Source organism: Phytophthora ramorum (genome assembly GCF_020800215.1).
Source record: "Phytophthora ramorum isolate Pr-102 chromosome Unknown Phyram_PR-102_s0006, whole genome shotgun sequence".
Lineage (NCBI taxonomy): Eukaryota > Oomycota > Peronosporomycetes > Peronosporales > Peronosporaceae > Phytophthora > Phytophthora ramorum.
This window is the reverse complement of record NW_027150652.1, coordinates 1603750-1627340: the sequence shown is the minus strand read 5'-3', so window position 1 is coordinate 1627340 and position 23591 is coordinate 1603750. Positions and strand designations below refer to the sequence as shown.

The window sequence follows — 23591 nt, the reverse complement described above, 5'->3', positions numbered from 1 at the left end:
TTTCAAGCCAAAATGTCCGAGATATTGTTGGTTTCATGCGCTCAAAACTGCTGGATTATGCATTTACTGTCGAAATGCTGAGTCTCGTGGTAAACACGCTGGTGAGAAGAAATCGTCAACCCTTACTATATAGTCTTTGTGCCTCATTCTAATACTTGTCAAAGGTGAACAGCAATGTCCGAGCTTTATTCATCGACAGAGGAATTTTGCAAGTCGTATCCAAGGCGATCTGCATGTACCAATGGAGCCCTACAGAACCTGCTGGATCGAATGCACGGTGGATTGTTTGTAATGTAGCTCACAAGCTTGATGTTTCCAGAAACCTTAGTACGCTTGAGCCTCATGCTCAAATCTCCAACGAGCTCTCATTTAATTCTCCGGTACGTTCAGTTGGTCTATTAGTAAATATTCTACAGCACTCCCTTACAGTCTTTTCGCTTGGAAACAGGCAATTTCGACTGGAGCATTAGACTCTTGCTGTTGCGTGATTGGAGCACTTTCCTCAGTCAAATCCCTCCGCCCCCTTTTGATAAAGGAAAAAGCTATTCAGTGTATCGTTGGGATGCTGCGCTACGCAAAGCAAGAATTGATCATTCGCAGTGAGGGCTCATTTACTCAGCTAGTGACGACATGTTTTTATACGCTAAGCAGTCTTGTGAATGCTCCTGTGGCGACACAAGCTATGGAAACATTAACAGTTGGCGCTACTGTTGACAGACGGATAGTCCTCTCTCGACTAATTGATTCTGGAGCCAATGACGTAATTATCGGGTGTCTTGAGGAGACGTTGCGGGTTAAAACTACTCCACCTTTACTGGTGGACAGTGGGTGTCGGCTACTGCAGGCTATCCTGGCCTTCCCTCTATCCTTAAGTAGTGAAGCAGAAAGTCGATGGATTGCGGTGGCTACCACGATTCTGCAGAGAGGCTCAACCCCGCAGAGCACAAGAGAGTGCCTCTTTGCTACGACTTTAACGGTTCTGTCACGTGGAAGACGATCAATTGAAACAGCTAGAGGGCAGCACACCAAAATCATGAAAGTGATAATTGAGAATCTTGGCGATTCGATACAACATGAAAGCAGTTGCACGCTTCTTCCAGCAGAGTGCACCGGTGCTATTCGAGTGCTGGAGGAAATAGCGAAAGCGTCGAACTCCTTATCCGACACCTTAATTTCAAGATGCTTAGGCGTGCTTGGAAAATTGCAAGGAATATTTATTCTTTCTCCTTCCACTACCGCTCAGAAAAATCTCATTGTTTTCGACAACGCGGTTGCGCTCTTTGCGACGGCAAGTTACGTAAAGCGGCTAATTAATCGTCTGGAGATATTCATGGCGAGAGAAGCAATGCCAGAGTGTACCGCAATTGTGGGCATACCTGATGACTTGAAGGCACTAGAAGCCATACTGCTTTCCAGTCAGGCGAAGAAGACAATTGATGCATACCACCGTCTATTTGTCTACCTAACTACTGTAGTCGAAAATCGCAGTGCGTATGCAAAGATATTAGAAGATCACGTTCTCTTCTTTCTAGAGCTTGGATGCTTAACAAGTCAGCTGCTTCCGACAGCCCACCGAGAAGAAGTGATAAACAACGCGCTATGCCAGTTTGCAGAGGGAACAGCTTGGCATTCAATGCGCTGGATAGCTGCATTACCGGACCGGGGTTCGAGTGAGTTTACGCTGATTGTTGAGTTTGTGCTTCTTCGAATCGTGTCTGGCTACTCGATTTTTGAGCCAGCTCTTCTGGTGGAGCTTTTGGATGCCTTGAACTACCTCCTTCGCTGCAGCCAATGCAAAGAAATAGTGCTGGCATCTTCTCATTTCAGAGATCTCCAAGGTGTGTTATGGGAGCTTGTGCGCGCTGATCTCGCACATTTGGAAACAAAGTCCGGCGGGTACGATATTGCAGTTTCCGTGCTAGGAATTCTTTCAATCCTTTTATCAACACATTCGGAAGGCATATTCCAAGTTCACCCAGAAGACAATGAGATCTATACTTTGGTTCAGTTCTGCCTTGAAGCACTAGGCAACTTCTTCTCTGGAACAAATGCAGGTTTGACAAAGATCGCGTTAATGGAGGAAGTACTTCAGTCTACCAGCATCATTTTAGAACACTGTATTCACCTCGGTGCCGAACACGTACGTTCTATTATACGGCATCGGGCGACTCGGTACACTGCTAATCTGTGTGCCGGTGCACCAGTCGCAGAAAGAAAACAGTGCCAATTGTGGTATTTGGTTGTGCTTGAGGCTGTCATCCAGTGTCATGGCCTTCTCTACGCTGAGAAGTTATTGAATCTATCTTCGGATCCATCCAGACTACTGATCAATCTCGTTGAAATAATCGTTCAGAACGAAAATGCACTTTCGTGGAAATACTTCGTGGACTGTGTTACCATGATGCATGGCTCTGCAGATACCGATGCATGTCGAACCGATTGCAATACGCTATTTGAGAAATTGCGACAGCAGAGCATGCACTTGATCCACGAGCAAGCCACTATAATCAATTCCCGAAGGGCGAAAAAACATATCGCGGACACTATCGCTCAGCTGAGTTTGAAGTATGCCCAACTTCGGTCAGAGACGTCACAGAGTGAAATGGACGGTTGTTTACAAAATATCGCACAATCTGGATTAGCGTTTTATGAGCTTTTCTATTCAACCTCTAGTTTTGGTATTTGCGAGTACTCAGCAGTAGCTAGTCTCCACTTGAAGATCGCTCGACTTGCTGGGTTGAAACCCGACACCGGGCGAATCACCATTGAGGAATCAGTTGTCACATTAAGACGACTGCTTGATCCGATTGACATATCGGATGAGGCTCTGGCTGACTATATTGATTTGATGGCGGTGTTGTATCTTTCTCTTTCTGTACGAGCGGGAGCGTGGCTGTTTATTGATGCATCCTCCAACGCCTTGTTGACCTGTGTGCACAGACTGACGACTGGGTTGGCTCGATCGTTGCATCTGGAGAAAAGCCTATTAAACTGTTTTTCGTCCCTCCAGGCTGTGTATGCCGCTCGATGGGAGAGCGGTGAGGTGGATAGCGTACTGGAACTGTTGAAAATCTGCTCAACCGATAAATGGTCACAAGAGCTCCTTTTGAAATCAGTGTTGGTACTCCCCCAAGGACTTCTTCACCTATTTGAGCTCGCGCGTGCTGCACCAAGTAACGACGCTCACATGATTATCATGACATTCTTGTTTCAACATGTGAATGATATTCGCCACAAAACACAGCGTATCGGTGAGCTTGAGCTGAGTGCAATCCTGTCAATGGTAAAGAGAAATCTTGCTGGTAAGGTTGGCGATACCAGTCAGCGGAGATGGCGAGAAGTAACAGGGAGTGGAATGTTGAAAAGTGCTCTTGAGACACTGAAACTTTTTGCGCGACGAAAGAATTGTTCTGCTCTTTGCTCAGACTTGGGGGGTATCCATACTATGTACAACGTCCTTTGTGCCCCATCTCAGTACCAAGACAGCATACATTTGGCACTCGAAATCTGCTGTTATCTTGCCGGCTACGGAGTAGACTTGGCGCATGAAAACGCAACCTTTGCTATCGAACTTCTGTTTGTTTTCGTCGAAACAAATGAAGATTTTTCTCGCTCTCGTTTGGCATCTCTCGTACTCGAATATGTATTAGCTGTTGGGGTAGCAGCGCTTACCATGCCTTTGATACAACAATGTAGGACACAAATTATACTTGCGTCTGCGCGTTCATTCGAAGAGACGGAGATGTTCATCCAGCAGCTGTATATCACACGACAGAAGTTTGCTTGTTCTGTAAGCAAACCCAAACATGCCTCTACCCCAGATGTGAGCCCTGGTGATTCATCGACCCATCGCATTCCTCTAAACGAGAGCGAGATACATGGCATAATTACCTCTGGTTATCGAAGTGTTGTGCAGTGCTCACGTGAAGGCGGTACAGGCTCGTACGTTGATGTGAATACTTCGGAAAAAAACACTATTGAACCACCTGCGTATTCCCGCCTGCGAGAAGCCATTGACCAACTGGAGTTCGTACTGGATGACGTTGATATGGCGATGAATCGAAGCTACGTGTCCGATCTAATACCTGCGCTGTGTGAGATCCTTGTTCTTCACACAATTACGACACCGATGATTTGTACAATTATGCAAGAGCTGGATCAAATCGCGTTCGTGAATCCTTCACTTGTATTCTCAGGCAAACAAGTTGATGTTCGAGCTCTGTTCGCTTCATGCTCGCTACACCAACGTCCCTCCCTCCAATTCGCACGGCATTTTGCTCGATTTTGCAACAGTATCGCTGTCGATTGTCAAGCGCTCTCAGAAGATGAACCAGAGCTCCTACTGTTTGTGCTACAAATATTGCTCGAGTTGCTACAAAACTGGAAATCCGATCTTGAAATCGTTGATCTATGCTTGGCCACAGCTCATCGATTAATTGATACGCTGCCCTTTAAACAGCTGAAACTCTTTGGATCTCTTGATCTTTTGGCACTTTTCAACGTTGCTGCTCTCCCATACATTGGTAATAGCTCAACCTCGTGGAATTGGCTCAAATCTGTGCTGGCCATCGTTTATAAATTTGATAGGCTAGTCGTTGAATCCACTCAAGACGCGATACGAACAGTTGTTGGCATCATCCGCATCTTCATGAGCCACAGCTTTATCGTAGAAAAAGCTCTTCTGGTGGTTTTGCGAGTTTACAAAGAGAAGCGACATCTCCATCTCCAGCACCTGGTTGAATCAGATGGGGTTCAAGTGCTGCTGACTTGCCTGAAATTACATACCAATGATGAATCCATAGCACGCACTTGTCTTGAACTACTTGGGGCCTTAGTGTCTCAAACTGATACGTCACTTAAAACGATTGACCAGCTTTTGGAAGCCACAGCAGCTGCACCGATACTTCTCGTGTGCAAGACGAGCCCGGACAACCCCTTGGTTTGCAGAATGTGTATTAACCTAGTCCATCAAATGATACAGACCTTTGAAAACCATCCGAGAAAAAGGGATCAAATGTCTGCACTACCCACAGGCACACGAAAAATGAAATCCGAGCTGCTGACACATCTTCTCGAAGCGGACATTGTGTCATTATTGTTTGATTTACTGGATAATCATTCCAGCAGAGGGGGCCATCATCTGTTGGAATCGATTCTATCGCTACTGAAAAGCCTCACGAAAGACGAGCGCATGCGAGAGTCTGCCGAAGTTTTGCATGGGCTACAAGAACTGCAGCAAACTATTGACCGTGTGTGGGAGAAGAATTTCGATCCAGGTTTGGTAGAGTTGGCTATCGACTGCCTCGTCAATATGGCTTGCTGTGACCGAGTGCTTGGTCATGGGTGGAAGGAATTATCAATGTGGCTTTTACAACTTGCTGAGTCGATCCACAAGTTAGAAACAATTATCACCGGGATGTGCGTCGAGAAACTTATTGGGATACTAGGGAGGCTTGTCGTTGACAGCGCTATTTGTAAAGCCATTGCGCCGAAGGGATCATTCATAGCTCTTGAATTGCTGGCTCGAGTGGAAGAAGATCGATCATTAGAGCAGGCTCTTTATGGGCTACTGTGCACATTGTGTGAAGACACTACCTCTGCCCAAATCTTGATAGTTTATGGCGCTATCCCTATCACAGCAGAACGGATCATCTGCCACATCGACGATGAGGAAACATTACTGAGCAGCCTATGTTTTTTCGATCTCTTGGTTCTGAACAGCGGAGAAAGTTACCCAGCCCTACTTGACGAATGCGTATTTGAAGGCCTTGCGTTAGTCGTCCAAGAGTATCCAGAGATGAGTGGCGGTCAATTATATCGTATTGCTAGCATCATACTTGAAAAAGTGTCGGCACTCAATTTTCAGTCGACACGCACCAAGCCCACCGAAGCAAAACCTGCGAAGGCTTTGAGGCCACATTTTCAAGTGTCCGAATCGGAGAAGCCATTCCAAGACTTGCTCCTTGAAGGGGCTACGTTCCGCGTCCTCTGGGAGGCTAGACCAGACACAGTTGAAAAAATGCAGGTCCAGTTAGCACGAAGTGGAGATTACTTACTCTTCCGACGGAAAGCTACCAGTCAGCTACCGGATATTGAGCGAATCTTCGTGAGTCAGCTCGAAGTTTGTCCGCAGCGGTCACTTTTCGACCAGTCTACGATACCAGGAAGTCCATCCAAGAAAATCCTCGCGCAATCTTTGTTAAGAGAAACTTTTGAAGGAGATCGCGTGTTGCGCTTAAGGATTCGAGATGAAGACGTATTAGTGAAGACTAGCAGCACTCGTGAAAGAGTCTACTGGGACCAGGCCCTTCAATGGTTGACTACGCATCGTCATGTCCGCACACCACCGACCGATGCGTTCTCCTTGAACATTTGAAGGTCTAAATGCATAATCTAATTTTGGTTCTGGGCGCGCAGCAACCCACAGCGTTATCTCCGTCTGTCGATGCGTTTCGCTTTTGTTCGATGTCATTTCACGTAGCCGATTGATCAGGAAGCATGGACCGAGGTCGACGGGCAGAACCGTACAGCAATGCTACAATTTGGACAAGGGAGGTTGCTAAGAACCTCGCTGGTCACTTGTCTAGAGTGTCCAAAGCTCACAGCTGCGTGGACACAAAATCTCCAAAATCGACGAGACTCCCCCAATTCCATCATTCGTATGCGCAAAAACGGTGTCCGACAAGCCCCATGAAGACCCGGCAGCCCCTTGTGATGCTTCCCCGAAATCCCAGATGTACAGGAGAGCAGGAACTCGACTTCAGAGGTCTTGGTGAAAGTAGTGCTCGAGAGGAGACCGATGGGGCGTCGGAGTTGATAGACAACGCACAGAATAGTCCTTTTCTCAGGAAGCACCACCTCACCACAAGAAAAACTGATGACAGTCCTACGCAACCGCAGAACGATGATACAAATAGTGGAGTTGAAGCTAATCAAGAGATCCAGGATCGACTAATGAGAATACCAGCGGTCAAGGCCCCAGCTAAGCAGCACCACTACGGAACTGGCAATGCAGATCTGGACGATATGGCCTACGATTGTCCTCCAATTTTGCCTCACCAGAGAAATCGGCTTGGCCACGATTACTACAAAAGGCAAGAGCAGAAAAAAATTTGGCAGGAAAACCAGGTAAGAGGAGGACTCAGCCTTGAAGGAACCGAAGAGTATTTCTGACTAACTAAGCTTATACTGTAGGCTCTCATCAAGCGTTTGCAAAGCACGAAGGCGACATTGAACTCCAAGGAATGGAAGAAAGACAGCAAGTGGACTCAAGAATTCTTGAAAACCCAAGAAAAGAGACGCTCGGCCCTCCAACAAGAGTTACGCAGAGCACAGGTCTCACCTCATGCCATTGTGCGGTCCAAGCCTCTAAAAACACTCTACCCCCACAACCTCAAGACTGCGCACCATGAGTCACACTCGGATAAAATCCTAGGTGTCACTTGCTGTTCTACAAATGCCGACGTTGCAGGTGTTCACAGTGCTCACAAATCATCTCGGCATGAGTCGAAGCGGCAGGTACCGGCAGAAAGTCGAGAAGCATATGATGGAATTGTTTTGCCAGCAAGTGCAGCTAACCACAGGCGAATCTTGGAACTTCGCAAACAAAAGCCCTCCCTGGAACGTTCTGATGCTAAAGCAAACGTGATATTCACAGAATCAGCAACGATCGACCCAACAGACAACATCGTGGCTGACAACCAAGCAGCATTCATTCCGGATAACGAAATCGTGAATGTGCGGTTTACATTTTCGCGAGGACGATGTCGAGGAAGTGACGTGATGGACCAATCTGCTCAACCGCAGTCGTTGGATATGAACGAAAGTGATCGAGGCATGATGAGTCTTTCAGGCGCCTTTTCACCTGGAATTGAGCTGGAGTCTGCGTTGAATGCGGTCGCAGTGGACGAAATAGAATTTAACAATCAGCGTAGTCCTGACCAACCCCCCTATGCCGTCGATAGTGAGTGCGACGAGGTTCCAGTGGAAGCATACAGCTCTCAGCAAATTGAACTTGATTCGCATGCTGATGGATCAAGGGAAAACAGTTTCGGATCACCTGATATCAGGACAGTCGAGAATGCAGTCGAAACTGTTCTTCCTTCCTCAGACACAACTGAGGATAACGATTCACACACTGACGAACCTGGCAGAATAATGCCCGAAGATGCAGCATTTGCTGTATATATTCCACATGGGAATCATCCAGAGCTGCCTGCATTTGCAGATTGTGAACGAGGTGAAGACGTTGAGCACCAAAGTGCAGAAACGGAAAAACCTGACGTCGAGGCGACTGACACGGCGATCAATACTGGAGAAAAGAATTCGCCATCAGTAGTCGAACAAAAGCGTGCAGAACTCAACGATGGTGATGACGAAGAAGAAGCTTACGAAGAAGACAACTTCGATGACGATCCTGCATCGCCCGACATGGGAGAGTATGGGAAACCACCGGAACAGACCGAAGTCAAAGGTGAAGCGAGCGGATACGGAAGCGAGTTCGAGGATGAAGCTGCTGTCCTCGCCATTCCTCTCACTGAACTCCCCCCAGATAATCAAGACGAGGGCGAACATGATGAAGAGGATGCGTCTTACTCCAATGACGACTTCGTGGAGTAACATGTTGAAGAGCGGACCAAAAAGACTAGTTGACCAAATTTTGTGGCGGCGCTTTTAGTCCATCGCACTAGGGCCGTGGAGGCTGGCTCGATCGCTTTTTTACAGCACTGTTGGCACGAAGACATTAGTGTTGAGTAGGTCTTACCGTTTATATACGAGAACGACCGCTTTTCCAGTCGTCTAGAGCGCATCTGCTGAAGTCAATGGTACGCACAATACAAATGTAGCATGGAGTGACTGGTTCGAACGATATTCTCTTGGGCTTCTGTCCTCTAGTGCGTGAAGCCCGTGGCCGACAGTCACGGGTGGACATCGTCAAGGTCTTTCATTCCACACTACTCCTCCGATACTGGGACGGAATGTCGGCATACCGGTACTAATACTAGTACGTTTGTATCGAAAGCATTGTTGCAGAACTTATAAGCCGAGGCGTCGAGAGGGTGCAAATACTGCAGCATGATTGGCCGCTCTTATATGCACGTGTCCACTATAAGTCGAGGAAGTCGGTAAGCACTTCGTTGCTTCCTATCTCAGTAAAATTCGAAATGAACTCCTCGGTGCCGTCCGAGCGCACGGCGCCGACGCCATCGTCCACTTCGTCGTCCATCAGCCGCCGGCGCTCGTCGCTGAGCTCCGTGACGTCCTCGGGGCGCAAACGCAAAGACCAGTCGCTGCTGGACGTAGCCGCGTCGCTGGGCCAGCGCACGCCGGAGCGGTCGCAAAAGAGCGACCCAACTCGCTCCAGACAGCTCGACTTCGGCGGGGAAGACACAGACGACGTGGGCGAGGAGACGCAGCTACCCCAGGAAGACCGGCCTAACGTTCAACAGCAGGAGACGATGGAGGGGGATGGAGAGGAGGCTGCAAGTCGAGAGAGACAGCAGCCAGAGGCTGCGGAGGATGCAAACGTTGCCCCAGCTCGTCCTAGACGGTGAGTGGGGTTGGCGGACGTTGTGGTGGTGCACAGGAGACTGTAGTGATAGGAGTGTCTGTGGTCTTGTGGACAGAGGACGACGGGAGACGGTGTTCTGGAGCGCGAATGAGGAGGAGTTTCTGCGTCAGGGGGTGGTCAAGTATGGCATCGGCAAATGGAAGAAGATTCTTACGGACGGACAGGATGTTTTCTCGCGTCACCGGACTAATGTGGACTTGAAGGTAATGTGGCAGTCGGCGTTGTGCGTTTCTGTGCACGAGTGTTGACGTGAAGTTGATGCAATGTGGGGGCTTATAGGACAAGTGGAAAAACTTGCAGACTCCTCGGCATACGAGCCGAAAGAGACGAAGAGCGGATGGCGACATGACTCCGCCGTCGGAGGACACTACTGCAAATGAGACGAGGTCGAGCGCGCCAGTACACACCGTGAAGAGACGCAGGGCGATTTCGGATGAGATCAACGAGGTTTCGTCTCCGGAAAGCACCGACACGAGACCCCGTCGCCAAGCGGCAGTCGCAGCCGAACGTGCTGTTGCATTGATTGCTGCTTCGGAGGTAGACACTGCAACTCAGCGAGGTGTCGTGGAGCTCAAGTTTGGAACAGACAAGTCGTTCCCCGAGGTATGCTTGTTGTGGATGCAGTCGATTTTGAGATCGTCTCATCTGCTGTTTCTATTCTGCAGCTTGATGCCGTAGCTGTAAACCTAGATACCTGTCGCGACGTAGCTACGCTGAAAAAAAGTCTTCGATCGAGCGTCTTAGTGCATGCTTCCACAGACACCGACATCCAATTTGTTGGTATGAAGTCCAGGACCTGGTACGACGACAAAGAAGCATTGTCTCGCTGTATTCAAGAGAATGGGCGGGAGTTTTTCTTTGTGCTTCTAGAAGAAGAGTTTGTGTAAGTGTTGAATTCGTTGGTTCACTACGGTGAGGTGTACAACAACTAAGAGAAGTAAATGGTCCATTACATTGTTCAGATACGAGCGATTGACTTTGCTGTTTTTACTGCTGAAGTCCCCAGACATAGTTCGCGAACGACATGTGGCCGATTGCCCAGCCACCGAAGAGCCCCTTAGCTCCGGGTTCTTTTTCGTCCATGCCCGCTCCAGCAGCGACAACAAACGGCATGAAGTGGTCGGGCGTTGGGTGAGCGAACCTCACTCCAGGAGCATCCCGCCAGTTCGTGATCTGCTTCGTGCGCTCAGTGAGACTCAGCTTGGACTCGGAGGCCATCGTGCTGTCCAGCCAGCTTTGAAAAGTTCTCGCTCCCTCCACGAGAGCAGAGCTAGAGCTACGGAGACCGCGGAGGTTATGCGTCGACTGCCCCGAGCAAATGATCAGCGTGTCTTCGTCACGAAAACGTGCCAGCGCCTGACCCAGGCCGAAGTGGGTCTGGTTATCCAAGTACGAGTTGATGGACATGGTGACGATCGGGATGTCAGCCTGGGGGCGGATAAACCTCAAAGGCACGAAGACTCCGTGGTCGAAACCTCGGTTCACGAGTTTGGCCTTGATGTCGTTCTTCTCGAGCTGCTCCTTGACCTTCTGGGCGAAAGCAGGGTCCCCCTTGGCGGGGTAGACCACCTCGTAGGCCTCGTCGGGGAACCCGTAGTAGTCGTAGATCATGTCGGGTTTGGTGGCGTTGGAGATCTCGAAGCCGCTACTGTCCGACTCGAAGTGCGCCGACACGAACAGGATCCGCTTGGGCAGGTTCTCGCCCTTGGGGTACAGCTTCTCGAACAGACCCGAGAGCAGCTCTACCGCCGCCGCAGAGTCTCGCTTCACATTGTTGAAGTCGGAGGAGAGCAACCACAGCGGACCAGGTCCGTGCGAAACGGCGACTGTGGGGTGGCGGAAGGGGGGCATCGTGGAGGCTGGGCGGACTTATTGGGGTGGAAGCAAATTGCTCAATGAGACTGCATGGAGGGCATCAACTCAGCATGTGAAGCGATAGCGAGACAAACCACCAGGATGGAGGAAGTTCTTGAGTAGCAGAGCTGCAGTCTTTGACGAAATGAAAAATATATTTTTAAAAAATCTGTTCTCAAAAGACTGCATTACAGTTATAATGTCTGACGAGTCAAATATCCTAAAAGATGGCGTAATCTGGCTCATGACACGTCAACAGCGTACAATTTTAGACAAACGTGCATCTTTATTCACCCGGAAATAGAAAGACGGGTGCAGAAACGAACTAACTCACTGACTTGGTGTTTGTATACCCCGTGTACGTGGGAAAGGCCACCCATACAAAAACCAAGTCAAAAATCTCTTAAGCTGAATATATTCAGCTTAAGAGATTTGACTATGTAGCATTATGCTACATCCGGTTTGAAGGGGTTAAAGTACCCTTTTAGGCCGTTTAACTTGGCGTTTGTATGGTGTCCCTTCAAACAGTAAATGTATGGCGGTAACGAAAGGGAATGCAATCGACAAACGTGGGTTCTCTTCCTCCGAACCGTAGCTCTGGGGCTCCCCACAGCGCTATCGAGCGCGATCAGGTTCAGATTCCAGCGCAGATACTTGGGAATGCTATCGGCATCCAGGAACACGGGGAACTTCCGCGTGAGAGTTGCCGTTGCAGCGAGCGAGATGTAGCGAATCTGCTCGGACCACGACCGAATCCAGTTCTCGGGGCTGTAGATCGTGAGTCCGTTAATCTGGCGTTTGGCAGGCAGAGCATCGATAAAATCGAGTGTGAGATCCTTCTCGGCCGTGCACATGTCGTACAGGCTGTAGGCTGCAGCCGTCTTTGTGTTTGCGAGTGCAAGAACTCGCCGGCATGTTCTCAAATTGGTGGACGCGGACAGCAATATACATCAGGTGCTGACAAGGCAAGTTGTAGGTGCAGTAGAACAGACATGAGCAGGACCACTCGAAGTCATTGCACTGATACGCATGCCCCCATATACATGCCAAGTGCCACTTGACAAGTGGTAAAGCGTGAGTGGTACCGATTTCCCCCTGTCGGAGGTCCGGCGCTGCGGTCCTTTCAACGACCGATACAGCGTAACGCTGACATACCATAGAGTCGAAGTAACAACAGGTAACCGCATTTTGAGTAGCTGCCAAGGTGCTATTGTCTACAACTCGTCCTTTACTACATCGCTCAGATTGGAGCCGACTCCCCACGCGTATGAGGCGAAGGACATGTGTCCAAGGCCCCAGCCGCCGTTGAGCTTCTTAGCAGCGGGCTCGTTCTTCTCCATGCCAGCGCCAGCTCCGACCACGAAGGTTGTGAAGTGGTCAGGCGTGCGATGGCATTTAGAGGCGTACGGTGCGTTCTTCCACGCGACAACCGAATCCATGCGCTCCTGGTACGTCTGTGTGGAGGTCGTCGACAACGTTTTGTCCAGCCAGTTCTGGAACTCGAGCGCCCAGGGCTCGATTGGGTGGCCCTCTGGGAACCAGTCCGCGTACATGTTGTGCGTCGCCTGGCCCGACGTGATGATCAGCGTGTCTTCGTTCCGAAGCGGCGCGAGGGCCTTGCCCAGCTCAAAGTGGTCCTTTGCGTTCATCATGCGGTCATTAATGGACATGGTCACGATGGGAATGTCGGCTTGCGGGCGCATTAGGAACATTGGCACAAACGTGCCGTGGTCGAACGGTCGGTCCACGAGGTTGGACGTGATATCGCTTTTCGCCAACAGCTCCTTCACCCGAGCAGCAAATTCGGGGTCTCCCTTGGCGCCGTACACGAGGTCGTAGGACTCTGTCGGGAAGCCGCTGTAGTCGTAGAACATCTCGGGCGCAGCAGACTTGGAGATCTCGATCCCCGTGCTGCGCGCCTCCCAATGCGCCGACACGAACAGTATGCGCTTGGGCAGCTGGGCGTCGCTTGAGTATATTTTGCTGAAGATGTCGGCCACGTTCTTGGCGGAGTGCGAGCCTTTCCCCAGACCAGCAGGGGCCTCATCCAGCAGCCAGAGCGGCCCGGCACCATGCGAAACGGCGATCACGGGCTGGCGGAACTTGTTCATGTTGCGGGAGGTCGGGGCGGCGGCGGAGCCTTGTGCTTGAGGGGAGCTACTGCTGGTAGACCACAGCACAGCAAGCAAGATGGCGAATGAGCGCAGCAAGACCATACTTTCGGTGCAGGCAGTCGTCAAGTGAGCGATGGCGAGACAAACCACCAGGATGGAGGAAGCTTGGGTAGAGCTGCAAGGTACAGCTCCTTTGATTTGGTAATCGCCATTGGCCCACGAAAGGGCACTGGCGGCGCTGATTGGCTGCAATTACCCTTGATAACGTGGCATGTATATGCAAGCCAATCGTGAAATGTACGCATGTACGAGTCGGCTTTGATCTCGTCCGCCATGGCGCGGACTCATTGCATGGTTCTCAAGCTATACATGATTCGATCCCTACACAATACATCGATCTCGTCATCCTTCATTTAGCTCAAGAGGTGAGTTGCTTTGGGCCGCGCCGGTGGTGCAGATGTATCCATTTCTCAGTGGTTTGTCTGGTGTCGAAGTGCGCCACGCTTAGCGCCTTGAACATTCTTGGGGCCGAAATTATCAGCGCAAGCATGCCTTGCACACGTACAGTACCTATCTACGGACATTCTGTTAGATAGAGGTGGTTAGATTTCAGCCTGGAATACTCGTGCAGCGAGCTTCCGCAAAGCTGAGCGTTATCATGGGACAGAAACGAGCAGAAGCCTCTCTGGCCGCACACCGCCAGAACCTCATTCCGCAATTTGCCTCCACGTGCACAAGCCGACCCAACTTGGGACTACCAAACTCAAGCTATCTCCACAACCACCACCATGGCCACCTTCCGCCACCCCGTCGTCGCCGTCTCGCACGGACCCGGTCCGCTATGGCTGCTCTCATCAGGTTTCGCTGGCATGAGCAACAGCAGCCTCCCGGCCCGCACGCTCACCTCCACCTTCGACAAGCTCTACCCCAAGGGCGAGAACCTGCCCAAGCGGATCCTCTTCATCTCCGCCCACTGGGAGTCTGAGAGCAACGGCTTCGAGATCTCCAACGCCGCCAAACCTGACATGATCTACGACTACTACGGGTTCCCCGACGAGGCCTACGACATCGTGTACCCCGCCAAAGGGGACCCTGCTTTCGCCCAGAAGGTCAAGGAGCAGCTCGAAAAGAACGACATCAAAGCCAAACTTGTGAACCGAGGCTTCGACCACGGCGTATTCGTCCCGATGCTGCTGATCCGTCCGGAGGCCGACATCCCAATCGTCACCATGTCCATCAACTCGAATCTGGACAGCAAAGCCCATTTCGACCTAGGCAAGGCCATCGCGTCGTTCCGCGACGAGGACACGCTGATCTTCTGCTCTGGTCAGGCCACGCACAACATGCGCGCAAGCCGCGACCCGCTGAGCCCACTCATGGACTGGGCTGCGGCGTTCCAGGGCTGGCTCGACAACACTTTCACGGCGGACTCCAAGCTGAGCTACGGCCAGCGCGGAGACCAGATCATCAACTGGCCGTCGGCCCCAGCTGCGAGACTCGCGCACCCGACGCCCGACCACTTTACACCGTTTGTTACCGCTGCCGGCGCTGGCATGGAGGAGAGCAAGCCCGAGGCGGAGAAATTGTTCGCCGGGTGGGGACTGGGCCACATGTCCTTCGCTACGTACGCGTGGGGTGTCGAGCACTAAGCAACTGTCCATGTAAGCTTAGCAAGATATAATAATTAACAAGCATTCTAAAGAATAGTTTTCGTTCTGCTTGCAGCAGTTGTAATACCGATGGTTCGATCGTAAGGAGAACTTATCCTCCAGCAGGAATACCAAGCTATTCAATCGAGGGGCCACTTTGCACACTTTGCAGACAGTTCTCATTGTGATGTACTGGCGGATAGCAGAATGGCAAAAAGTGTCTGTTCTCGTCGTGATGGCCGAATTGCATTCTCCAGCACGCTTCGCCGTCGTTTGCTAACCAAATACTGCACTCACGAAGTCTACTTGCTAAAAGCCTTGCTTATACTTACTGCTCCTTTGCCTTGGCAAAGCGCCCCACCGGCGGGGCAACTTCCTTCCCGTCATCTTCCTTCCACGCCGACAAAATATAGAGCCCAATCACGATGTTCACTGAGAGCACCGCCGTGAATCCACTGTTAGGTGTAGAATCGTCAGAGTTAGAACCCAGTAAAGATATCCCAGCTTCTGTCACAAACAAACCTCCATGCGTCCGCGTACTGACTGCCCGGCGAGCCTACACGACCATTAATTCCTCCATTAATAATAAAGTATACACACTCAGCCCTCCATCTAGTAGTTCACCTGGCCTGAAAAAGCTGTGCACGCCGTAAAACGTGGCCATAGGCACCGCCGCCATCAGGATCGAGAACACCACCAGCTTCTGCAGCACCATGCGATTGTGCGCGCGGTTGCTGCAGCCCCCGTACAGTCACAATAGTGTCAGCTTCCTCCCTTCACTACAAGCAGCTCATCCGCCTGTCACTCACCCGGCCGCGCGCCGCTGCATGCCGCCCAAGCTCTTGGTCTCGCTCGCCATACCCTTGATCTACCAAATTCAGTATCTTGCGTTAATTATGTAATCCGATAAAGTACGACTTGAAGGCCGCTTCACGTGGCAGTTGAGCATTCGAAAAAGAGAGCGCCGTGATGGACGTTGGCCAGCGGCTGGTGGCGCGACGCGCGCACCTGGCGCCGTTCTGCCGCGTGGACCCCGTGAAACAGCATCTACGCCTGCAGAGCTACTACCAGTTGGCCCGCCAGCTCTACCGCCAGTCCGAGACGTACTTCGCCGAGGGCGCCTGGGATAACGCGTAGGTGTCGTGTCCACGCGTTCTATTTTTTGGGCGGGCTGCTACGAGGGATCAAGTGCTAATTACAAAGTGGTGGGCTGTGGCCTGGTTGTGTATTTCGCGCTGCAGCTACGTGTTCCTGGCCAAGTTTATCAAGTTAGTTGCAAGCGGGAGAATCGGAGGGGAAGGAATTCGGCAGAGAGGACTCACCAAGCACATGTTCTATTTTTTATATTATTTTTGCTGGCAGACTCTGCTCCAAGGTGGTCACTGCACACCACGACTATGAGTTGCCTCGGTATCGCAAAGAGCGCGAGTGGGTGCGCACGGTATGTTGCTGTGTAAAAACAGCTTTTTGGGATTGGCGGGATATCTTACGGCTGTGTACGTAGCAAGCAGCAGACGGATCAAAGCTTTTCGATGCAATTCTGGATGGCATGGAAGCGGAAGAGCTCGAGTACTTGGAGTACGAGCAATCGCTGACGGAGGAGAAAGAGCAGAACGGTGCAGCCCGCGCAAATGATCAGACGAACGTGACAGCGTTGGAGGCGAAGTTGCTAGCGATGCGACTAGCAAAGAAAAATCCAGAACAGACGAAAGTGCAGGTGCCTACGGAAAAGGAAGACTCGTCCGCAAGCAATCCATCTACTTCAGTGAGGCCTCGGATCAACCACTCGCTTGAGACGCATCAGAAGGTGAGGCGTGCATCATTTGTCAATGATAAATGCACTGTATTTACGAATGCTGTGTGCTTGCTTGACAGGAACGAAGCAAAACCGTATCATACCCTACGGTGGGAAAAGCTTCGTGGATGACGGCTGATGATAGTCTGCGGGCTCACAAACACTATTCAGCCCCACCTCTCAGCCGCCAACGATCGCAAGAAGCTATCGCCAACTTGACTAGGTACGTCGTTGTCACTTGTCAAATTTGTTGTACAGCTGCTAAGAGTACTGCACAGTGGAAAAATTCGAACGCTTGAGATTCCAGCAGGCATTATTGCACAGTTCACACTACTTGCTTCTCCAAACACCAACAAGCCTCCGTATGGGATCGAAACATGCGGCATTTTAGCAGGGATTCTGGTAAGTCATCCATGGTATCGCAGCTAGCCACCTGAAGTAGCTTTGATATGTTTGCTGACGTCGTTTATCTTATTCAGCATGACCGCAAGTTGGTTATTACCACACTTATTATCCCAAAGCAAGAAGTGCGTACAAGACCACGAATTACAGTGTTGGTTGCAGGCGAGCGAACTAATATGTTCTATGTGTTTTGTGTATTCTGCGAAGGGCTCTTCGGACATGTGCACTATGACGAACGAGGAAGAGCTATATGACTTCTGCTTCAGCAACGAACTGTTAACTCTTGGTTGGATCCACGTAAGTATTGTTATGTGATATCTGTGGTAGGGATCTGCAACTGCTCATCCTACCTATCTGGTTTGTATAGACGCACCCTAAACAAGACTGTTTCCTGTCTTCGGTGGATGTCCACACCCAGTGTGGGTTTCAATCAATCTTGCCTGAGGCAAGTGCAGTGTTAGCCAGTGTTGCTTGATGTACCCTCTCTACTCTAACATGGACTACCCTTCTTATGGCCAGGCTGTCGCTATTGTCGTTGCGCCAAGCGATCCACACAAAAAGTGAGCTGGCGACGTGCACGTCTTCTTTGGGTTCAAAATGTTAATTCTAACGGTATTTTGATCTTCGTGTTGCTCAGTGTCGGAGTATTTCGCTTGACAGAGCCGGCCGGGCTTCAGCTTATTCAGAACTGCAATTTGACAGGGTTCCACACGCATCCGAGCCAGATCGAAGTCTACTCTAACGCTTTTGAGTGCAAGTGGCTGACCCAGATCACTGCACAACTGGTTGACATGCGGTAAACAGACGGCGGAGCTAGCGATATACAGTAGAAATTTACTGTGAATTCGTGTCCGTGATCATCAACCTATGTGGCTGTTAAACCAAAGTGAAGAAAAAAAAACGTTTGAAATGCAATGCCCTATGGCGGGATGTATTTGGCAAGTCGTTTACGATAGTGTACCAGCACGATCCGGGTAGATCGACTGCTCTCGCGGGGTTGTCAAGCCTTCTCGTCAGTCAGGATGATTCAAACTGCTCTCCGTTAGGCCATTTAGATATCGTCGGCGTCATCGAGGTTCAGCAGAACCTTCTCCATACCAGGTTTAAAGGCAGGTTTTCCCAGGAAAGGGCAGCTACCGCATCGGAAGGCATCTCCCTTGAAGCACTACGAAACACACACACATGAAAATTAGGTGTCTCGTGGCCAAGCCAGCATTGTGACGGAATGAGGAGCTTACGTTTCCACATCCAGACACAAGTTGGTTCAGGTCTTTCTCCGACATGACAGGCTTGTCCTCCTCGTCTTTCAGGCTGATGAACCACGCACAACATTGTAAAACGTCACTGCACCGAACCCCCAACACCATCTCTACAGCAACGGACTCACCCGCAAGTGCAGTTCTTGCATGCGCGCTTCTTTCCGCCGACCTTTTCGTCGCAATCCGCCTTGGCAGCCTGCAGGACCTCGTCTGTGTCGTCCAGTAGAGTGTCCTCGTCGATGATGTCGTCATCCTGCTCGTCCTCGCCACCAAAGTCGTCTGCGAGTACCGTCCACTTCTTAATGGGCTGCGCAGTCGAGGACTTCTTGGCCAGAGGGATGGCCGCGCTCTCGAACGCCTGCTTCTTACAGGAGAAGCAGACCGCGCCCGAGAACTGCGGGTAGAAGGCGCTGGCCCCCGCCTTGTCCGACGTGTCCACGAGGCCACCGATCATCAGCGCCATCAGTACGGCATTCTTCTTATCCTCCTGCACGTTGGCAACGTGCAGCTGCAGCGCGCCGCCGGCCTTCAGCAGTGGTAGCACCGCGGCCAGCTCGGCGCCCAGCTGCTCCGTCTGCTCGTTGAAGGACACGACAGCGTCGAATGCGCCATCCTTGCAGGCGGCGCTGTTGGCCACAGTCTGACCCACGTCGGAGCCCTCGGCCACCGAAAGGAGCGTAACGTCCGCTACCTGAGGGTTTGCCTGCTTGAACTGCTCTACGGCGACTGCGGCATCCTGCTGGCGCGTCAAGATCGCTACGTTCCCCTGGAGAGCCATTGGATGTGAAATGTCTGCTGCTGCACCAGAAGAATTGCTTTGTGATCGATTTGCTCGACAGTTCGTTGTGGCTCGCGAATGCCACGAATAAGCGCTGGACCTGCGGTTTGTAAGGAGGGGTGATCTCTCTTGATTGCGAGCTGATCGCGCTATCATCGGCTCTTTATTTGTGGTTTATACCACAAATAAGACACTCGGCGCAATCTACCAACATTCTCGAACGACCACAAATAAAGAGGTGCCGACGCTTGAAGATCGCTGCGTTAAGACAGCAGCAGAAGCCCCACGACCCGCCAAATTGAGCGCCGAGAAGATTGGACACGACCCCGCCAAATTGAGCGCTGCATTTCACCAGCGTCTAGTGATCCACCAGTTTGAGTGATGCATTGTGCCTACAGTTAAAAAGTCCATCCATCCCCGGCAACTGCGCGATCCAACGGTTGAAGGCAACGTTTGACTATTGCCCCACGCGAGGCTATCTGCAGCTCAGTTGGCAATCTCGTCTGTGCCTCACAAGTATTTCCTTGGACCCACAGCCTTCTACGACGAGTATGAGCTTCCACGCCACCAGATACTCCGTTCCAAACCAAACGAAAGACTTGGCGATCCCAAACCATGTCCCAGTGGGAGCTGTCATCGGCAAAGGGGGGAGCTACTGCAAGGCGATCCGTGAGAATCACGGTGTGCGCTGCTCTGTGGATGGGACGGACCGAAAGGTGACTCTGAAAGGGCCACACACCGGAGTGAAGAGCGCGGAGGACGAGCTCGCGGAGCTGTTTGCGAGCTTCGCGATCGAAAAGCCTGGCGAGCTGCGCGTTTTCGAGGTCGTTGCTCGTGACGGCCCTGGCCGTTGGTGGTCTTTTGAAGAAGAGCAAAATGTGTCGGGTGATCCACAAGTGGAGGACTATCGATACCGCCTCCAGCAGTCAGGACGGGCGGTGGAGACTGCTAGCCAAAACGAGTCATGGATCAAGGAGTTCCGCGAAGAAGATCTAGCGGATGCCATGAGCTACCTCCTGGAAAAGCCGTCGAAATCGCCGCTCAAGATTAAACTTGCGTTTGGGAAGCTGTGCTTCAAGCTCAGATCGATTCGCTGTGAGAACTCAACTATTGCCTGGTCCGAGCTACAGAAGCTTCGCAACTTTGAAGACTTTATGACGCGCTGGTCCAATTTCTGTGGACGCACGTCGTCGTCGATAGCGGTGTTGATGGATGATCTCGAGGAATGGATGGAGGAGGGCATCGAGCCAAGGAAATCGTTGTCAGTGCATCTTGCTGGCTATGGAGGCAAGTCGTATGACCTCAAGTACCTTCTTGTCGATGGCCAATGGGAGTTGCACAACGCATACAACCGACGCCACGTACGCGGCACCTACGACGTCATCCTGAACAATGAGATCTCCTTCCGCGTGCGCGCAGTTACCCGTGAGAAGATCTCTAAGAACGCGTCGGCTGACATCCAGCGCCACCTCTCCATCTCGGTCCCAGAAAGCGGTGACTTCTTCCATACGAAGGTGTCTCTGCGCCAGACAGCGGCCCCAGAGCTGCACATCAAGTCGTTTGATGCGAAGTCGAAAGTGGACGTGGAGGCCAACGGTCTTCGCTTCTCCATTTCGTATCTGGACGAGCGTCAAAAAGAGTTCCGTCTCGAGTGTCGCTTGACGACAGCGGAGAACGAAAGGCTGGGCGTTGAAGTCAACGAAGCGAAGGTTCTGATGGAGAAGGTGTTGCAGGTGCTCTCGTAAAGCTGCCAGCGTCACTTCAACACGACAACGCGAACGTGTCACAAGAGTAGCCATATCGAAACTAACAGGTAAAGACAGTATGTTTGTTTGTATCATAAGTGTATTCATATCGGTAAATACGGGGTAATTCGTGCGTACGTTTGCTTCAGGTCAGCGTCTCAGCGTCGCGTCGGGCGGCTTCTTTGCGGCCTCCTCATTCTTCGTCACACCTTCCGAGTCATGGTGGGGAAGTCCGTCGTGTCGTCCGTTGCAGCGGCAGCTGCCGTATCCTTGCTGCTCGTCACGCAGTCCATGGGTGCACTGGTGGTGCCTGGAGCTCCTCGCGTTGAAGACCTCAAGGAGCCCCTGACGCGTGTGGCCTTCGGCTCCTGCAACGACCAGAGCTTCCCTCAGCCCATGTGGCCCAACATATCGGCGCACAAGCCGGAGCTTTGGATCTGGATGGGCGACAATGTGAGTAGAAAGTCGTTAGGGGGAGAGAAATGGACTGGGATCTCATTCGAGCCATGGATGCAGATCTACGCCGACGTGAAGGAGCTAGGAGAGCCGCGTCCGTTCCCGATACCGCCTCGCAAGATGTTCGTGGAGGCTCCACCTGAGGAGCTGAATCGACGATACGGGTGTGCTTTTTGTTGCTGAGGTGATCTGGTTCTGGTGGTGCTTTTGGCGAGAGCACTGATCGGTTATTGGCGTCTGATGTTTGAGCAGCAAGCTGCTGGCTAACGACGACTACACAGCTTTCGTCAGCCGCACACCTGTTATCGGGATTTGGGACGACCATGACTATGGTATCAACGACGGTGGCAAGCACTTCACATACCGCGAGCAGAGTCAGCAGGTTTTCCTCGACTTTATGGGCGAACCGGAGGACTCTCCTCGCCGAAAGCAAGAGGTACTGACTGATAGAAACATTATGCCAATGCTGACCAGAACCCTAATATTGGAGTTGTGGTCGACTTAACAGGGCATTTACACGTCGTACACTATCGGATCCGGGGAAAAGACCGTCAAGTTCATCCTCGTCGACAACCGGTAACACCACATCTTGTTTGCAATGGATAGGGTTGAACTCCATGTTGACAGAAGTATTAACGGTGAATGTATAGATACCATCGCGATAACTACGGTACGAAGAACGGCACCCTACTCGGAGAAACCCAGTGGAAGTGGCTGGAGAACGAACTCGTGACGTCAACTGCCGCGTTTAACGTGCTTGTATCGGGCGTTCAAATTCTCCCGGGCGACCGCTACCCTGTTGCCGAGTGCTGGGGTCGTTTCCCTAGTGAGCGCGAGCGGCTGCTGAAGTTGATATTGGCGTCAAACGCCAAGGGCATCATCCTACTCAGGTTCGCCATTTTCAAATTTTTGCGCACCTTCCGCGGGCCCTAATTCGATCGTTGCATTCTAGTGGTGATGTACACTTCTCGGAAATCAACCAGGTGGTGTGTTCGAATGGAGTGAATACGATCACTGAGATCACCAGCTCGGGCATGACGCACAGCTGGGTACGTAATGCTGGTTTCTTGGGGTTGGGCGGTCTGTCGTTTAATGTTTCGAATTCCGGTTTTGCGTGTTATCTTCAGATGGAATTTCACGTACCGTCGATGAAGTACGTCATGGCGCTGGTGTTTACTTACGCTAACCTTGTTCTGCCGTGGGAGTTCCGTCCACGGCAGAATTCCTTCTATGGTCACCTCAACTGGGGCTCAATTGATTTCGACTGGGATCACGAATCGCACCCTGTTGCGGTTGTGAAAACCCGTGGCGCAGACGACCAAGTGAAGCTTCAATATACGTTCGAGTCGGTATCGTTCCGCTTGGACTCTCCGAAACAAGACGCCACCGAGTGCAAGGCTCCGCGCGAAATTCCGCGCTGGCAGCGACTTATTTGGGAGGGCGTATTCGTTGGTATGGTGGGAGCATTCCTGCTTTGTATCCCGGTGAATGCGTTCGTTCTGCTCTGGAGTGTGTGGTTTTTCATCAAGAAGGGCTACATGATTTTCTTTCCAGCAGCTGCAACAAAGAAGCCATCGAAGCACATCGACGCCAAGAAGACGGAATAACTGTAGAGCTGAAGCAACACAGTGTGCTGCCGTCTCGGTTCGTTATTACAACTTGAAATAGACCTGCGTTGGTTTTGTAAAATTCTTCAGTTTTGCTTGTAGGTAGGTTTCCTTTTGAGACGCTAAAGCATATTTTGCATAATGCCCGATCCAATCGAGCAGTATCGAAAGCAACAGCTGTACCGTCGAGTGTACGAGAAGAGGGTGGAGGCCATTGCCGCTCGTCAAATTTGCTTAAGCCGCGACAATGCACTCAGGGAGGAGATCGAGCGTAACATGAAGAGCTTTGTGGCGACATCTTTGCAGTGTCGATATCGTGGCTGGAAAGGCCGTTGTATTGCTGCTTGCAAGCGGCAACGCC

At 51.3% G+C, this 23591-nt stretch overlaps 10 protein-coding genes across 10 annotated transcripts; 6 read left to right on the top strand and 4 right to left on the bottom strand.

Annotated features, from left to right (window-relative positions):
* Positions 1–6954: 6954 nt before the first annotated feature.
* Positions 6955–8619, top strand: KRP23_7394 (uncharacterized protein; the record flags this gene model as incomplete). The annotated part of the gene is made up of 3 exons (XM_067892703.1): positions 6955–7128; positions 7195–7353; positions 8323–8619. The coding sequence occupies 3 exons, from the start codon at positions 6955–6957 to the stop codon at positions 8617–8619; spliced, it is 630 nt and encodes a 209-aa protein (XP_067744557.1).
* A 545-nt stretch (positions 8620–9164) lies between these two features.
* KRP23_7393 (Telomere repeat-binding factor 5) lies at positions 9165–10458 on the top strand (the record flags this gene model as incomplete). Its single annotated transcript, XM_067892701.1, has 4 exons — positions 9165–9550; positions 9627–9774; positions 9851–10174; positions 10237–10458. The coding sequence occupies 4 exons, from the start codon at positions 9165–9167 to the stop codon at positions 10456–10458; spliced, it is 1080 nt and encodes a 359-aa protein (XP_067744556.1).
* A 100-nt stretch (positions 10459–10558) lies between these two features.
* On the bottom strand, positions 10559–11422 carry KRP23_7392 (4,5-DOPA dioxygenase extradiol; the record flags this gene model as incomplete). Its single annotated transcript, XM_067892700.1, has 1 exon — positions 10559–11422. The coding sequence occupies one exon, from the start codon at positions 11420–11422 to the stop codon at positions 10559–10561; it is 864 nt and encodes a 287-aa protein (XP_067744555.1).
* Positions 11423–12639: 1217 nt separating this feature from the next.
* Positions 12640–13536, bottom strand: KRP23_7391 (4,5-DOPA dioxygenase extradiol; the record flags this gene model as incomplete). Its single annotated transcript, XM_067892699.1, has 1 exon — positions 12640–13536. One exon carries the CDS (start codon positions 13534–13536, stop codon positions 12640–12642), a length of 897 nt encoding a protein of 298 aa, XP_067744554.1.
* Positions 13537–14327: 791 nt separating this feature from the next.
* KRP23_7390 (4,5-DOPA dioxygenase extradiol) lies at positions 14328–15188 on the top strand (the record flags this gene model as incomplete). Its single annotated transcript, XM_067892698.1, has 1 exon — positions 14328–15188. One exon carries the CDS (start codon positions 14328–14330, stop codon positions 15186–15188), a length of 861 nt encoding a protein of 286 aa, XP_067744553.1.
* A 328-nt stretch (positions 15189–15516) lies between these two features.
* KRP23_7389 (uncharacterized protein) lies at positions 15517–16047 on the bottom strand (the record flags this gene model as incomplete). The annotated part of the gene is made up of 4 exons (XM_067892697.1): positions 15517–15643; positions 15711–15744; positions 15813–15922; positions 15998–16047. 4 exons carry the CDS (start codon positions 16045–16047, stop codon positions 15517–15519), a joined length of 321 nt encoding a protein of 106 aa, XP_067744552.1.
* Positions 16048–16157: 110 nt separating this feature from the next.
* On the top strand, positions 16158–18185 carry KRP23_7388 (putative ubiquitin thioesterase; the record flags this gene model as incomplete). The annotated part of the gene is made up of 11 exons (XM_067892696.1): positions 16158–16321; positions 16430–16456; positions 16551–16629; positions 16693–16995; positions 17064–17206; positions 17262–17385; positions 17463–17510; positions 17593–17682; positions 17753–17830; positions 17905–17945; positions 18023–18185. 11 exons carry the CDS (start codon positions 16158–16160, stop codon positions 18183–18185), a joined length of 1260 nt encoding a protein of 419 aa, XP_067744551.1.
* Positions 18186–18436: 251 nt separating this feature from the next.
* Positions 18437–19422, bottom strand: KRP23_7387 (Anamorsin-like protein; the record flags this gene model as incomplete). The annotated part of the gene is made up of 3 exons (XM_067892695.1): positions 18437–18550; positions 18624–18696; positions 18773–19422. 3 exons carry the CDS (start codon positions 19420–19422, stop codon positions 18437–18439), a joined length of 837 nt encoding a protein of 278 aa, XP_067744550.1.
* A 551-nt stretch (positions 19423–19973) lies between these two features.
* KRP23_7386 (uncharacterized protein) lies at positions 19974–21167 on the top strand (the record flags this gene model as incomplete). The annotated part of the gene is made up of 1 exon (XM_067892694.1): positions 19974–21167. The coding sequence occupies one exon, from the start codon at positions 19974–19976 to the stop codon at positions 21165–21167; it is 1194 nt and encodes a 397-aa protein (XP_067744549.1).
* Positions 21168–21386: 219 nt separating this feature from the next.
* KRP23_7385 (Alkaline phosphatase D) lies at positions 21387–23230 on the top strand (the record flags this gene model as incomplete). Its single annotated transcript, XM_067892693.1, has 7 exons — positions 21387–21620; positions 21684–21787; positions 21876–22059; positions 22132–22199; positions 22274–22513; positions 22576–22672; positions 22751–23230. 7 exons carry the CDS (start codon positions 21387–21389, stop codon positions 23228–23230), a joined length of 1407 nt encoding a protein of 468 aa, XP_067744548.1.
* Positions 23231–23591: the final 361 nt, after the last annotated feature.